The sequence below is a fragment of the Epinephelus fuscoguttatus genome, linkage group LG21 (assembly GCF_011397635.1).
Source record: "Epinephelus fuscoguttatus linkage group LG21, E.fuscoguttatus.final_Chr_v1".
In the NCBI taxonomy this organism is placed as follows: Eukaryota; Metazoa; Chordata; class Actinopteri; order Perciformes; family Serranidae; genus Epinephelus; species Epinephelus fuscoguttatus.
The window spans coordinates 38691606-38707469 of NC_064772.1; the positions used below are offsets into that span (position 1 = coordinate 38691606).

A 15864-nucleotide genomic window follows, 5' to 3' on the forward strand; every position below is an offset into this window, starting at 1 on the left:
GTTTTTCAGACGATATTATTGTATATCTTTCCAGTCCAACAGAATCTCTTCCTGAGTTGATGTCAGTACTCACTGAATTTGGATCATATTCGGGCTATAAACTGAATGAGCAAAAAACACAGATTTTTAAGATGGGCTACAACCCCCCAATTTAAGAAAATTGTAAAATATTTGGGAATTGACTTGCCTACAGACATATCCAAATTAGAATAAATCAACTACAGCCCCCTCAAAAAGGAAATTATAGCAGATGTTAATCGCTGGAATTTAATTCCTTATTTAAGTATTAGTTCTCGCATAGAGGTAGTAAAGATGAATATCTTACCAAGATTTTTATACTTATTTCAATCAGTACCTACTGGAAAGCCAGAGCAGTATTTTCAGGAATGGGATAAAGTCATCTCCAGATTTGTTTGGGCAGGGAAGAAACCTAGAGTAAAATTTAAAAGTTTGCAATTAGCAAGGGAGAGGGGAGGGTTAGCTCTCCCATGTTTAAAGGACTATTATAGAGCAGCTCAAATTCGACCATTAATCGGGTGGTGTAAACCCAGCTATAGCTCAAGATGGAAAGAAATAGAAACTTCAATGGGCAGAGGAATACCAATCAATATGTTAGTCAGAGAGCCTTCATTAGCAGCCAACCATCTTATAGATCCCAATAATCCCTGGATAACGAGTGCTTTAAAAACATGGAATAGTATAATAAGCAGGCACCAATCGAAAGGCAGGGTTGAAATTTTTAAATGGTTTGCTTACAACCCAGTCTTTAGACCGGGCACATATGATACCAGATTCAAATGCTGGACAGAAAATAGGCTTACTGCCTATTGTACACTTCTAAATCAGGACGAGGTTTCAAGCTTCCAGGACCTAAAAGACAACTTAAAGTTTCAAAATCAGGACCATTTTAGATATCTACAAATCGCAGACTTTATTGGAAAGAAATTTTTAAAGGATAACCAAATTCAAATGGGTCATGAAATACTTGACATTTTTCAAAAGGCCTATAGAGATGCCAAATATCAAAAAATAATATCTAAATTATATGTAGCTTTACAAAATCTTAAAGTAGACAACACTTTGGCTGTCAAAGCAAGATGGGAAGCAGAGGGCAATATTACAATAACACAAGAAGAATGGAACAGGATCTGCAAACAGCAATGGCGAACGACAAGTTTGCTCTTTTGGAGAGAATTTAGTTGGAAGAACATGTCTTGTTTTTTCTCTACTCCAGCGCAAAAGACTGGGTATTCTAATCAGACAGCTTGCTGGAGATCATGTGGCAATGTAGTAGCTAACCGCTTCCATATTTTTTGGAATTGCCCCGCTGTGGCTCCATTTTGGCGAGCTGTCCACGGTGTCCTGGAAGCAGCCTTTAAGAAGAAGGTCAAACTCAATTTCAAAGCCATGTACCTTGGTGATCTAGAAGAGCTTCGCTGGGCAAAGCCAGATAACTATCTGATTCGAGTGTTATTGGTTACTTGTAAAAAAGCCTTGACTACAAAGTGGCTGAAAACGGAAGTGCCAACTATGAATGAGTGGATTGATATAGTTTATAACATATACACAATGGAAAGCATTGCATTCAAACTAAGAAATCAAGTAGATATCTTTGGTTCAAATGGCTTGCTCATGTGTCAACTATTAGGCCTGACTTTGTATAATATGTCTATGCAAAGAGTGTTTGTGAATATTACCGGGCCCCCTATTAAAAGCTTTAAATAGCTTCCTTGGGCTGACCCTTTTCACACATCCGACTGTGTATAAATACTTGTTGTATACACCATGTATTGTGTTGTACTTCCTGGATGATGTGTGAATTAAAAAAAAAAAAGTAAATTCATTTTAATTCCATTTTGCTTAAGTACAATGCCAGATATACAAAACACAGACCTCCCAGATCCTCCCCAGGATGTTTGTTTTTACGTTGTTTAGTTTATTGTTTTCTCCCCCTCCTTGTTGGGGTGTGTCTCTTTTCATTTGTATGATTACCTTAAATGAAAACTCAATAAAAATTAAATGTCAAAAAAAAAAAAGAAAAGAAATTCAAAAAACTTCCACTGCACACTAGAGCATAGGATTGACAGAAGGTTTATTATCAAAAGTTAAAAACAGAAGGGGCAAACAACACATTTCACATGTTGCTTCATCAGATTCGCTCTTGATTGTCATCAGGTGTGCGCTTAAATAGACAAGGTGAATGACAGCCTGACAATCAATCAGTCTATGAGATACAAGTCCAAATTTACAAGCTGATATATTAAAGGGCAAGTACATACAAATATCTTAAATAGCATGAAAAAGATATCAAGAGTAATACAACTTCCATTATCTGACAAGTGTGATTATTTATACTGTATACACTCTCCTTTTTTATACATATATGAGTTGGTACAGTACATCTAGCTTATGTATTTGTATCTCATTATTGCAATGGGTCTTAATTATCATACTGTTTTTTCATCTATATTGTCTCCTATCATGAGAACTGACACTTGTCAGATGATGGAAGCTTGTAAATTTGGACTTGTATCTCATAGACTGATTGATTGTCAGGCTGTCATTCACCTTGTCTATTTAAGCGCACACCTGATGACAATCAAGAGCGAATCTGATGAAGCAACATGTGAAATGTGTTCTTTGCCCCTTCTGTTTTTAACTTTTGATAATAAACCTTATGTCAATCCTATGCTCTAGTGTGCACTGGAAGTTTTTTTGAATTTTGGATGTATATGGAAATATTGTTTATTTTTTTTATTGTCTTTTTCTTATTAAGAGATCCTGTCAGGGAATGTTCTGTTAACTGAGAAAATGAGCACTAAATAAAAAGTTAAAAAAAAAAAAGAGATAAATGACAACAGGAAGCACACTGAGTTGTCGGTGAAAAATAATCTAATAAAAGTCAAGAAATACATCGGACACAGTGCAGAGAAAAAAGGAAGGGGGGGGGGGTACGTTTCTTTACAATCAAATAAATAATTAGACAGATGAATTAATTATAATGATGATGAATTAATTATAATGATAATTTTAATAAATTCCAAGGATAAAGAGCTTTGAGGACAAAATGTCTCTATGGTTTTTAAAGACTTGTGTTTGTTAAAGAAAGTGTAGAAAATGTCCACTGTTAGTTGTTAAAGGATTTGAAGGATCAATACAGTATTGATCCTCTAATGATCAGCAGCATGTTATTAATCAGTGTTGACATGAATAGGTGTATGAATGTTGTGGTGACATTTGGATGATGTCTGTAGAAGGCTGACATTATGATGATCCACAATAACACAATGACAAAGTCACTCTACTCATTTTAGGGAAAAGCTCATTGATTAGGACATAGTAATGTTGAGCTACACATTTAAATCTGAACACATCTGATTGGATCATTAATGGAGTTTTATCTTTTATTCTTTATTCAGCTTGTGGGACTGCAGTTTGTCAGAGATCAGCTGTGTTTCTCTGGCCTCAGCTCTGAAGTCCAACCCCTCCCATCTGACAGAGCTGGACCTGAGTGACAACAAGCTGCAGGATTCAGGAGTGAAGCTGCTGTCTGATCTTGTGGAGAGTCCACACTGTAGACTGGAGACTCTGAGGTCAGTAGATGTTGCAGTCAGTCAGTGTTGATGAGCCTATCTGTTGTTCTCAGGTGATGTTTTGGACGATACAGTTAGCATCCAATCAGAGATCCAGTATGTTCAGGTCCAGAGATACTTTGCTCAGTAAGAGTTGAAGGTGTGAGAGCAGAGTGGAGCTCTGAGTTGGTTCAGGCTGAGCATCAGTGACTCATCCATCAGCTTCTTGGCTACCAGCTGACCAGTAACATCCAGTCATATTCATACAGTGTCTCCATTATAACCTGACACTTCTCACTGATGCTCTGACTCTGATACGCTCACACCAAGTTTTTAGTCTTGTTGATTTCAGATTGAATGTTCATGTCTGTTCATTAAGAGGGGATTGGTTCTCCTCGTCACTGCTCAGATTCATTGAGAGCTCCCTCAGACAGCAGAGCCTTTTCTGACTGATCTAACTGTGTGAATATTTGCTATAAATGGTCACTTCACTGACATTAGTGTATCTGAAATGTGTTGGTGTATATACGTCTCAGTTCTTCACTGTTAAAGGTTCATCTGTCACATTGACTGGAGTCCAGAAGATGAGGAGGAAGATTTGACCTCTGCTCATAAGATAACTGCTGTATTTGTGTTTATTCCTTCAGGGCGAATGGCAGGATATACAATGCTAAACCTGTCAGACATGAAGGAGGTGAGTAAAAGCCCACTGGAATACCTTAAAGAAAGTGTTATTACAGCAGGAGCATAACTGGAAGATTGTCTGCTGTGTGCTTTATGGTGCTGGTTAATCCCAGTAACCACAGCAGGTCTTTGTCTTTGTTCTGTTCTGCTTTGCATGTTGGGAAACATGATGTCTTGTTGCACCACTGTCTTGAATCTCTGTCTTACCTTGGTATCAACCCCCTTTAGACTTGGTCTTGACTTAAACATGATGTTGTTCTACATTTGGACTTTATTGAAGGGTTTGTCAGTAGATACCAACAGGAAACATGGGGACAGAGACATGCTACAAAGGGCTCTGCTCGTCTTGAACTGGGGACGTTGCTGTTTCAGGTTTCTGAATGTTTGGTCTCCAGGATGTCCAAAAGTGAGTTTGACATGTGCTGTGTGTCTTCTTCTGTCCAGCTATTGTCTCTAATCACCCAGCTGATGCGTCCACGTCAAAGACAAACCTGGATGTGTCTGAGGACAGAAGAGAGGACAGTGTGGATGAAGAGGATCAGCTGTGTCCTGATGATCCAGAGAGATTGAAGCAGCAGCAGCAGCAGCAGCAGCTGGTGTGTGAAGAGGATCTGAACACAAATATCAGTTTTTCACTTGAACATTTTTATTAATTTGTCAGTGATCAGACTGGGGTTTCTTAGTTTCACCCCCTCCAGGGTTTAATATTCCTTCTCTTCTTCATCCTCCTTTTCCTCTCACTCTCTGCTCCTCCTCTTCCATCAGAAACTCCTCCAAACTCATTTCTACATCCTCATCTATGAAACCAGCAGCTGCTGTCCAACAGAGTCCTGCAGGCTTCACTTGTGCAGGATCATTTCACTAAATAATAACAATAATGGAGTCATTTTGACACAGAGCAGTGAAGTGATGAATACATAGTAAAGAGTTAACATAGAGTAGAAAGTGAAGCAGTGAGGATCCTGTCACCTGTACATAACTGGGAGAGTTGGGTGGCCAGTTTCTGCTCCCGTCTCAATGTGTTCTAATGAACTCTGTTTGTTCCTTTTTAAACTTTAGGACACGTTAAGTTTCACACCTGAACTGTTGACAGAGTCTGGAAAGACTTCATACAGGTGACCACATCAGAATATGCACAATACTTCAACCTCATCAACTCCTTCAACACTTACACTTTAACCTACACGTCACCTCCTTTCATCACTTACACTTCAGCCTCCACTTCACCTCCTTTCATCACTACACTTTAACCTACACTTCACCTCCTTTCATCACTCACACTTCAGCCTCCACTTCACCTCCTTTCATCACTTACACTTTAACCTACACTTCACCTCCTTTCATCACTCACACTTTAACCTCCACTTCACCTCCTTTCATCACTCACACTTCAGCCTCCACTTCACCTCCTTTCATCACTTACACTTTAACCTACACTTCACCTCCTTTCATCACTCACACTTCAGCCTACACTTCACCTCCTTTCATCACTTGCAGTTTAACCTACACTTCACCTCCTTTCATCACTCACACTTCAGCCTCCACTTAACCTCCTTTCATCATCTACACTTCAGCCTCCACTTCACCTCCTTTCATCACTTACACTTCAACCTACACTTCACCTCCTTTCATCACTCACACTTTAACCTCCACTTCACCTCCTTTCATCACTCACACTTCAGCCTCCACTTCACCTCCTTTCATCACTTACACTTTAACCTACACTTCACCTCCTTTCATCACTCACACTTCAGCCTACACTTCACCTCCTTTCATCACTTGCAGTTTAACCTACACTTCACCTCCTTTCATCACTCACACTTCAGCCTCCACTTAACCTCCTTTCATCATCTACACTTCAGCCTCCACTTCACCTCCTTTCATTGCCCTTTCCCACCTCTTCAGCACAGTTCAGTTGCTTTCATGCTCACAGCCTGGGTTTAATTAATGTTTGATTTCAGTTAAATGTTATTTTGGTTTTGACTCTTTTAATTTCCCTTTAATCAGTTTTTAGAGTGTGTTTGCCAGTTTTAGTTCAGTTGTAGTTTTACAGTAGTGTTTGTTTGTTTATTAGGGCCAGGTATAACATCTCAGACGTTTACTACACATACATATAAAATACATGGTTGGAGAACTCTATAGGAACGGCTTTAAATCTTTGTGCTGCTTTAGTGTCTGATGTGAAGCAGTTGTGGCACAGCGCCATCTCCTGGAATGTCAAGTCACCTTAATTTCTGTGGTTCAATTTAAGGAGAGTTGATGGAAATTCATGCGGTCTCCATGTTGTGGTGAAATATTAGAGCTAAAAAACTGAAAGTGAAATTAATTAACGTTCATTTGTATTTTACATGTATTAGTTTTTGAAGCAGTTCAAACTGTTTTAGTTTTAGTTTCCAGTTTAGTTTTAGTTCTTATGTAGTTTCAGTTTATTACAAATATTTTCACTGCTGATTTTAGTTTTAGTTTTAGTTTACTATGATAACCCTGCTTAAAGCATCAGTATACTGCATCAGAACTGCAAGTCAGATGGTCCAACAGCTTCAGAAACCCCTCCACACACACTTCACCTGTCAGTTCGACTCCTTTCAGTGTATACTGTTCACTTTGAACACTCATACACTTCATACTTGTGCAGCTGCTGCTTCACTCTATTGTGCACAAAGTCAGTTTGGTCTCCAACTTTTTAAGTGATGCAACAATCACATTTGTAGTTTTTCTGAATTCTTACCAGGACAAAAGCTGGATGGATTTAGTGTTTGTGTTGCCTGGCAGATGTCCCAAATTTGTTCCACCGAGGTTTTTTAGAATCAGCAAGATTGTTTTTTGTTTAATGTTCAGGTTGAGGTCAGGACACCTGATCAATCACCTAAAGAATCAATGATGTGTCTGTAGGACGATGGGATGGATCGCAGGTTGTGACCTCACAGAAAGGAAGATGACATCATGTTAAACACCACGTACAAGATGAATAAAAACACAGAGCGTCTGCACGGCTCAACTCAACACATCATTGACCAACAGACTGAAAGCTTGTTGTAATCAGTCCTTCTGTGTCCTACAGGTTCAGGTGTCCTGGTCCAGGTGTGTTCCACTGTGCTTTGACTGGACTGGTGTTTGTTATGGCTCAGGAGGCGGAGCTGCTGTACAACACTGTCCAATGGGATGAGATCGTCCTCCAGTCAGCTGGCAAGATGGCTGCAGGGCCGCTGTTTGAAATCAAGTGTTCAGAGGAAGCTGCTGTCTGTCAGCTCCACCTCCCACACTGTGAAATTATGGATGGTAAAAGATGAGTTTGAGAGTTTTGTTAGAACAATGATAAATCTCTGAAGTCCTGGTGGTTGGTCTCTCCTGGTGTCGCTGTAGGTTCACCTGAGGTGATCACTGATGGCGGCTGGTCCTCCTCTGGCCAAGGAGCTGCTTAGTGAACATGAAGGGGTCGGCCAGCAATGCTGCTCTTTCTCTTGCCCTCTCTCTCCGCCTCCTTCTTTGGCTCCCATCCACCAACACTGACAGCTGTGTTTGATAAGTTGCTCAACCTGGGCAACAGTTATCTTCCACAACGACTAGACTCACTGAATACATTAAAATTAGGAGTAACATTGTCCTGAGGTTGTTATCAGCCAAACAAAAGTTTAACAACTCTGTGTGTTCACAGCTCCGCTCCCTGATGGCCTGTTGTCTGTTGTCCACATCACTGACGATGGAATGAGCGTCCTCAAGTCGCAGGAGATTACAGACACTCATGTGGTTGTCACTGTTCCTCACCTCTCTGCCTTTGGCCTGGTCTGGGATATCGTCACGAGGGTTTTGAGCAACCTAAAACTAGTCAGCGGCCAAGTTCTGCTGTTCCTCGGACCACCAATCCCAGAAACACAGAGGCAAAAACTCAATGTGCTTCTCCTGCCAAGAAACATCCCTCTGACGGAGGTGAAGCTTCATGTTACAGCTGTCAGCTGATTTTTCTGATAGGACACGTTCACAATTTTTCAAGTCAGTCTAAAAACAACAGTCAGATGTTCATATGAACCCTGAAACAGTTTATACTAAAACTCTGAGTGTCACAAAGTCAGTCAAGTTTTGATAATAGAATAATTCAAACTTTCTCTGACTGTAACGTCTCAGACAAATTTCCTGTTTTTCTTTGTATTATATGACAGTTAACTGAATGTCTTTGGTTTTGGACTGTTGGTCAAACAGAACAGGACATTTGAGGATGAAATCTGTAGGTCGAGGAGTTGGTGATGACTTTTTCAGTATTTTAAGACAGGTTGTAAATCAAACGGAGAGATTAATTGATGATAAAAATATTGGTCAGTTGCAGCTCCACTGTGCTGATCTACAAATAGGCTGATCCTAATGAATCTAATGTGATAGAGCTGGACTGTTGTTTTATCAGTTAGGCTCTACTGAGGATTAACTCTCTAATTTAATGTTAAGCTGTTCCAATGTCTCTGTAGGTGAGCCCACAACAGCAACTTTGCAAGAACATCCAGGCTCCTTCCACATGTAAACTCATCAAAGATCAAAGTTACACTGCTCACTGTCCTCAGGCCATTAAAGTACAGCCTAAGGTGAGGACTTTTTAAATCAAGTCTTTGTTAGTGCCGTAACAGGCTGGTACAATTCATCAGACCTTCACACTTTGGATAACGTGGAGATACTCACACTTTGGTTTTCAGAAAGCAGAGTTCGACCTGGAGTTTGGACCAAATTATCACCCAACGTTTGAGATCCGCCTGCCTACAAACACACCAGAAGTGACTGTAACAGTCCAAGACGGAAGACAGACAAGAGTCTGGGAGCATGACGTTGATCTGATGGGTAAAGTCTTCGTCCACCTGCAGCATCACTCCATCTGATACACATACAACAGAAAAGAATAAAGTAGACCCAACACAGATGATGTTAGTATGAAGTGGAAATGAGCCCTGATCAGTGGGTCATGATTGACACTTGCCGTCTTTATTTGTGCTTCAGTAGACTGAAACATGGCAGTAGAACACAACACCAGATATTTCCCCATGAAAACAGTTCAAAGAAGGACTTAGTATCTATTTCCAGAGAGAACTGTCTGTGGAGCTCCTGTGAAATATTTCTTCTTGGATCCAGTTCATGTGTTCTTGTTTCTTGGTTACAAACCTTGAGATCAAGTCTGTACACTTTATGCCACGTGATGCCGTTCTTAAAATGTTGAATCGTGCCTTATGACTGAGCGATGATTAAATCTGCAGGTGCTTGAATTTCAGCCTGATTATATGAACTGTGAATATTCTGTTTCCTTATTTGGAGGAAAAAGGTGTCAGAGCGTCTTTCTGCTGCGCTCCAGCAGCACTACACCTCTGAATGGGAAGAAAAACATTTCAGCTCATTGAAGCTGTGAAGTTGATGTATCCCTGACGTCTCACTTCCTTCCTGAGGACAGTTATCAGTTTCATAGTAAGAGGGACTCAGAGCTTCTTTCTGTGTTTGTGAGGCAGATTAATGAAGCTTCAGGATGAGCTAACACATGAGTGCCAGTGTTACATCGTAGGGAACAAGAGACAGAGTGAACAAACTTGGCCTCCATGTCACGGGCAGAAACACTTGTTAGTGGTATTGAGGAGTACGGACCACACCAGCATCTAAACTGACTGAAGTCACATTTCAAGTCAAGTCCATCTTATTTATATAGCTCAATATCACAAATCTCAGTGTGTCTCAAGAAGCTTTACAGTTAAACAAATGTCTTTCCTCGGTTATCTTCCAGGTTCAAGAGGGCAAATTCCACAGAGGAGCGTCCCAGCAGAGGACAGTGTCCCAGCAGAGGACAGCGTCCCAGCAGAGGACAGTGTCCCAGCAGAGCAGAGGCTGTTCTCAGTTCGGACACAGTTTGTAAACAGAGTGTCTGATCCTAATCTGAACCAGCTTCTGGATAAACTCCTGGAGCGTCAGGTTATAAATGATGATGAAATGCAGTCGGCCAGAGCAAAACTCAGAGCAGACAAAGCACGACATGTGATCGACACGGTGCGGAACAAGGGAACTGAAGCCTGTTCAGTTCTGATCGCTGCTCTCTGTGAGGTGGATCCACATCTTTCCAGAGTGCTGAAATTAAGCTGAAGCAAAAACAAGAAACTGAGGAGTGTGATGATGAATCTCTGTAAGAGCTGACTGTTTCACATTACTTACTGTCATCTTTGAAAGGTTTTAATAAGTGGACTTTCAAGCTTTTGAAGCTGCAGCTGGAGCATCAGATAGATGTGAGAATCAGAAAAACAGCAGATGTCTGAGTGGAGCTTATACACCTGATATGTAGAGACACTGCTTCACATCCTTTGACATGTTTACAGCCTCTGATGTCAATGATAAAAAGAGAAGCAAATACTGTTTAATGCAGCGTGGCTTTTTCAGCCTTGAGGACTCTTGGTTCTGTATCATATTGTTGTGTTTTGTCTTTAACGTGTGTCGTTCTTCTTTTTGACGACATACTATACTGACTTTGATTCATGATAGATACTATACTATGACACTTTCATGATTTTTTTGACATACTATACCATGACTTTTTTTATGAGTTATTTCGACATAGTATATCATGACTTTTTAGTGATTTTTTTTTGACATGCTATACTGTGACTTGTATTCATGATTTTTGACAACATACTATACTATGACTTATTTATGAGTCATTCCAACACACTATACTATTACTTTTAATTAGTTATCACGACACACTATACTATGACTTTTTTTTGCAAGTTATTTCAACATACTGTAACTTTTTTGCGAGTTAGTTCGACATACTATGCTATGACTTTTTTCGACAGACTATACCATGACTTTTTTGTAACATACTACACTATGACCCTTCTGCGATTTATTTCGACGCACTATACTTTGACTTTTTTGTGAGTAATTTCACCATACCATCCAATGACTTTTTTTGCGGGTTATTTCGACACACTATACTATGACTTTTTTGCGTGTTATTTCAACATACTATACTATGACTTTATTTGACATACTTCACTATGACTGTTCTGCGATTTATTTCAACATCCTATACTATGACTTTTTTGCGAGTTATTTCGACGTACTATACTATGACTTTTTGGACATACCTTCCTTTGATTCTTTTCCAATTTATTTCGACATACTATACTGTGACTTTTTTTGCAATTTATTTCGACATACAAAACTATGACTTTTTTTTTTTTTTTTACATACCTTACGTTGACTTTTTATGGGTTAGTTCGACATCCTATACTATGACTTTTTTTGTGCGTTATTTCAACACGCCATGCTATGACTTTTTTTTGACATACTATACTATGACTTTTTTGCTAGTTATTTTGGCAAACTATACTGTGAATTTTTGCGAATTATTTCGACATACTATACAATGACTTTTTTGCGAGTCATTTCGACATACTATACTGTGACTTTTTTGAGCATTATTTCGACATACTATAATCTAACTTATTTGTGAGTTAGTTTGACATACTATGCTATGACTTTTTCGACAGAGTATACTATGACTTTTTTGCGTATTATTTTGACATACTACACTATGACTTTTTCGTGAGTTATATCAACATACTATGACTTTTTTGCTATTTCGACATACTATGCTGACTTTTCGACATACTATACTAGGACTTTTTCGACATACTATACTATGACTTCTTTGCGAGTTATTTCGACATTCTATACTATGACTTTTTTGTTATTTCGATATACTATACTTACTTTTTGCGATATACTATACTATGACTTCTTTGCGAGTTATTTTGACATTCTATACTATGACTTTTTTGTTATTTTTTGTTAACTCCTCCCAAAAAAACCTTTAACGGGGGAAAAAAAACGGTAGAAACCTCAGGAAGAGCAACTGAGGAGGGATCCCTCTTCCAGGACGGACAGACGTGCAATAGATGTCGTACAGAACAGATCAACATGATAAATTAACAGTAATCCACATGACACAATGAGACAGAGAGAGAGAGAGAGAGAGAGAGAGAGAGAGAGAGAGAGAGATGCAGGTAATGACAGTAGCTTACAACAACATTGTTGAAAGTAATAATATTATAGTTATAGTTCTGGCTACTGTGGTACAATATGTTGAAAGTATGTATTAATATCTGGCAGTATACATGTGTGACAATAGTCATATGTGTATAATAACAGTAGAAGTATGACAAATGACTAATGATGGCAGCAGCAGCAGGAGGCATCTGGCAGGACCACGGCAGCAGCACAACCACACACGTCACGCTGTCCAGGCACCGCTGTGATATGAGTTAATCTGAGAGACAGTGGAGCACAAAGGCTCCGGAGAAGAAGCCGAGTTAGTGACATCCAGAATGGCCAAGTTAGCAAGATGCAGTAATAGAATACGAGAGAGAGAGAGAGAGAGAGAGAGAGAGAAGGAGAGAGAAGGAGAGAAGGTGCCTGGTGTATTATAGGGGGGTCCTCCGGCAGACTAGGCCTAAGTCAACCTAACTAGGGGCTGGTACAGGGCAAGCCTGAGCCAGCCCTAACTATAAGCTTTATCAAAGAGGAAAGTCTTAAGTCTAGTCTTAAATGTGGAGACGGTGTCTGCCTCCCGGACCGTAACAGGAAGATGATTCCACAGGAGAGGAGCCTGATAGCTGAAGGCTCTGGCTCCTGATCTACTTTGGAGACTTTAGGGACCACGAGTAACCCTGCGTTCTCAGAGCGCAGTGTTCTGGTGGGATAATATGGCACTATGAGCTCTCTAAGATATGACGGAGCTTGACCATTTAGAGCTTTATAAGTTAACAGTAGGATTTTAAATTCAATTCTGGATTTTACAGGTAGCCAGTGCAGAGAAGCTAAAACAGGAGAGATATGATCTCGTTTCTTAGTTCCTGTTAGTACACGTGCTGCTGCATTCTGAATTAGCTGGAGAGTTTTTAAGGACTTACTAGAGCTACCTGATAATAGAGAGTTACAGTAATCCAGCCTAGAGGTAACAAAAGCGTGGACCAATTTTTCTGCATCTTTCGGGTCAGGATAGGCCTAATTTTCACAATATTACGCAGATGAAAAAATGCAGTCCGTGAGGTTTGTTTTAAATGAGAATTAAAAGACAAATCTTGATCAAATGTTACTCCGAGGTTTCTTACGGTAGTGCTAGAGGCCAGAGCAATGCCATCTAGAGAAACTATGTCATCAGATAAAGAGTCTCTGAGTTGTTTGGGGCCAAGAACAATAACTTCAGTTTTGTCTGAATTTAACATCAGGAAATTGGTGCTCATCCAGGTTTTTATGTCTTTAAGGCAGTTATGAAGTTTAGTTAATTGATTACTTTCTTCTGGCTTCATCGATAAATACAACTGAGTATCATCTGCATAACAATGGAAATTTATAGAGTGATTTCTAGTGATGTTACCTAAAGGAAGCATATATAGAGTAAATAGGATTGGTCCGAGCACAGAACCTTGCAGAACTCCAAAACAAACTTTGGTACGTAAGGATGATTCATTATGGACGTCAACTTACTGAAAACGATCAGATAAATAAGATTTAAACCAGCTCAGTGCAGAACCTTTTAGGCCAATTAAGTGATCCAGTCTCTGCAGTAGAATTTGATGGTCAATTGTGTCAAACGCCGCACTAAGATCTAATAAAACAAGTACAGAGACGAGTCCTTTGTCTGAAGCAATCAGAAGGTCATTTGTAATTTTAACTAGTGCTGTCTCAGTGCTATGATGCACTCTAAATCCTGACTGAAATTCCTCAAATAGATTATTATCATGGAGAAAATCACACAGCTGGTCTGCGACTACTTTCTCAAGGATCTTTGACATAAAGGGAAGATTAGATATTGGTCTATAGTTGGCTAACACCTCTGGATCCAGGGTGGGCTTTTTTAGTAGAGGTTTAATTACAGCTACCTTAAAAGGTTGTGGTACATAGCCTGTTAATAAGGATATATTGATCATATCTAATATATGAGTGTTAACTAAAGGAAAGACCTCCTTAAGTAGCCTAGTTGGGATGGGGTCTAAGAGACACGTTGATGATTTAGATGAAGAAATCACTGCGGTCAATTCTTGAAGAGAAATTGGGGAGAAGCAATCTAAATATATATTAGGTTTTACAGCTGTGTTTGAGGTTAGATAGGTACTATCTGAGGACAGGAGGTCATGAATTTTGCCTCTAATAGTTAGAATTTTGTCATTAAAAAAGCTCATAAAATCATTACTGCTAAGGGCTAAAGGAATACAAGGCTCAATAGAGCTTTGACTCTCAGTCAGCCTGGCTACAGTGCTGAAAAGAAACCTGGGGTTGTTCTTATTGTCTTCTATTAATGCTGAGTAATAGTTTGCTCTGGCATGGCGGAGGCCCCTCTTATAAGTTTTGAGACTGTCTGTCCAGATTAAACGAGATTCGTCCAGTTTGGTTAATCGCCAATTCCTTTCAAATTTTCGCGATATTTGTTTTAACTTACGGGTTTGAGAGTTATACCAAGGAGCGAACTTTCTTTGCTTTGTTAACTTCTTTTTAAGAGGAGCTACAGAGTCATGTGTTGTTCGTGAGCGAGCCTCACGGCACTATCGACAAAATGATCAAAGTCGATGCACGGGAAACCTCTGTTACTGAGGGACTTGGTATTGAATTTAACGACAGAGTAATCTTTTCCTTAAATTTTGCGACAGCACTATCTGATAAACATCTAGTATAGTAACTGTTGCTGAGTGGCGTGTAATCGAGTAAAAAGACATCAAAAATAATCAGATAATGATCCAATAGCGAGGGATTCTGTGGAAAGACTTTTAGGTTATCAATTTCAATTCCATACGTCAGAACTAGATCGAGGGTATGGTTAAAACAGTGAGTGGGTTCATGTACACCCTGACTGAAGCCAATGGAGTCTAATAATGAGATAAACGCCGTAGCCAGGAGTCATTATCAACGGCGACATGAATGTTAAAATCGCCTACAATAATAACTTTATCTGATTTAAGAACTAAACTGGATAAAAACTCTGAGAATTCAGATACAAATTCAGAATACGGGCCAGGAGCATGGTACACTATAACAAATAAAAGTGACTGCGAGGTTTTCCAGGTCGGATGTAAAAGACTAAGAACGAGGCTTTCAAATGAATTATAATCTAGTTTAGGTTTAGGGCTGATTAACAGGCTAGAGTTAAAAATGGCTGCAACTCCCCCTCCTCGGCCGCTGCCTCGAGGAATGTGGGTATTATTATGACTGGGAGGAGTGGACTCATTTAGACTGACATATTCATCTGGACACAGCCAGGTTTCAGTGAGACTGAGTAAATCAATATGATTATCTGATATTAATTCGTTTACTAACACTGCTTTAGACGATAGAGACCTGATATTTAACAGTCCGCATTTAATTCTCCTGTTTTGTCTTTCTGTCACAGAAGAGGTTTTATGAGGTTGTTATGCACAACTCCTCTTTGTTTAATTTTAGATTTAAATAATTTAGGTGGTCAGGGGACAGACACTGTTTGTATAAAACTATGAAAACTATGGCTGGGTAACTGTACTAGAAGCTCAGAGAGGCGTATAGGACTGCGACTCTGAGTCCCGGTCTCAACTCTGGGTTGTCAGGGATTTAAATTACTAAT

At 39.5% G+C, this 15864-nt stretch overlaps 1 protein-coding gene across 9 annotated transcripts in view; it reads left to right on the forward strand.

Annotated features, from left to right (window-relative positions):
- The window catches only part of LOC125881956 (NLR family CARD domain-containing protein 3-like), a 45687-nt gene that overhangs the window by 27301 nt on the left and 2522 nt on the right, over positions 1-15864 (forward strand). For 5 of the 9 annotated variants that reach the window (XM_049565460.1, XM_049565463.1, XM_049565461.1 and 2 more), the window contains 9 exons: positions 3420-3593; positions 4220-4266; positions 4701-4852; positions 5316-5371; positions 7318-7535; positions 7912-8183; positions 8714-8827; positions 8936-9077; positions 10003-10627. In XM_049565460.1, coding sequence (XP_049421417.1) covers positions 3420-3593; positions 4220-4266; positions 4701-4852; positions 5316-5371; positions 7318-7535; positions 7912-8183; positions 8714-8827; positions 8936-9077; positions 10003-10355 — 1528 coding nt within the window. In that variant the 3' untranslated portion in view covers positions 10356-10627. The other 4 variants (XM_049565459.1, XM_049565462.1, XR_007448264.1 and 1 more) reach the window with 4 other exon arrangements.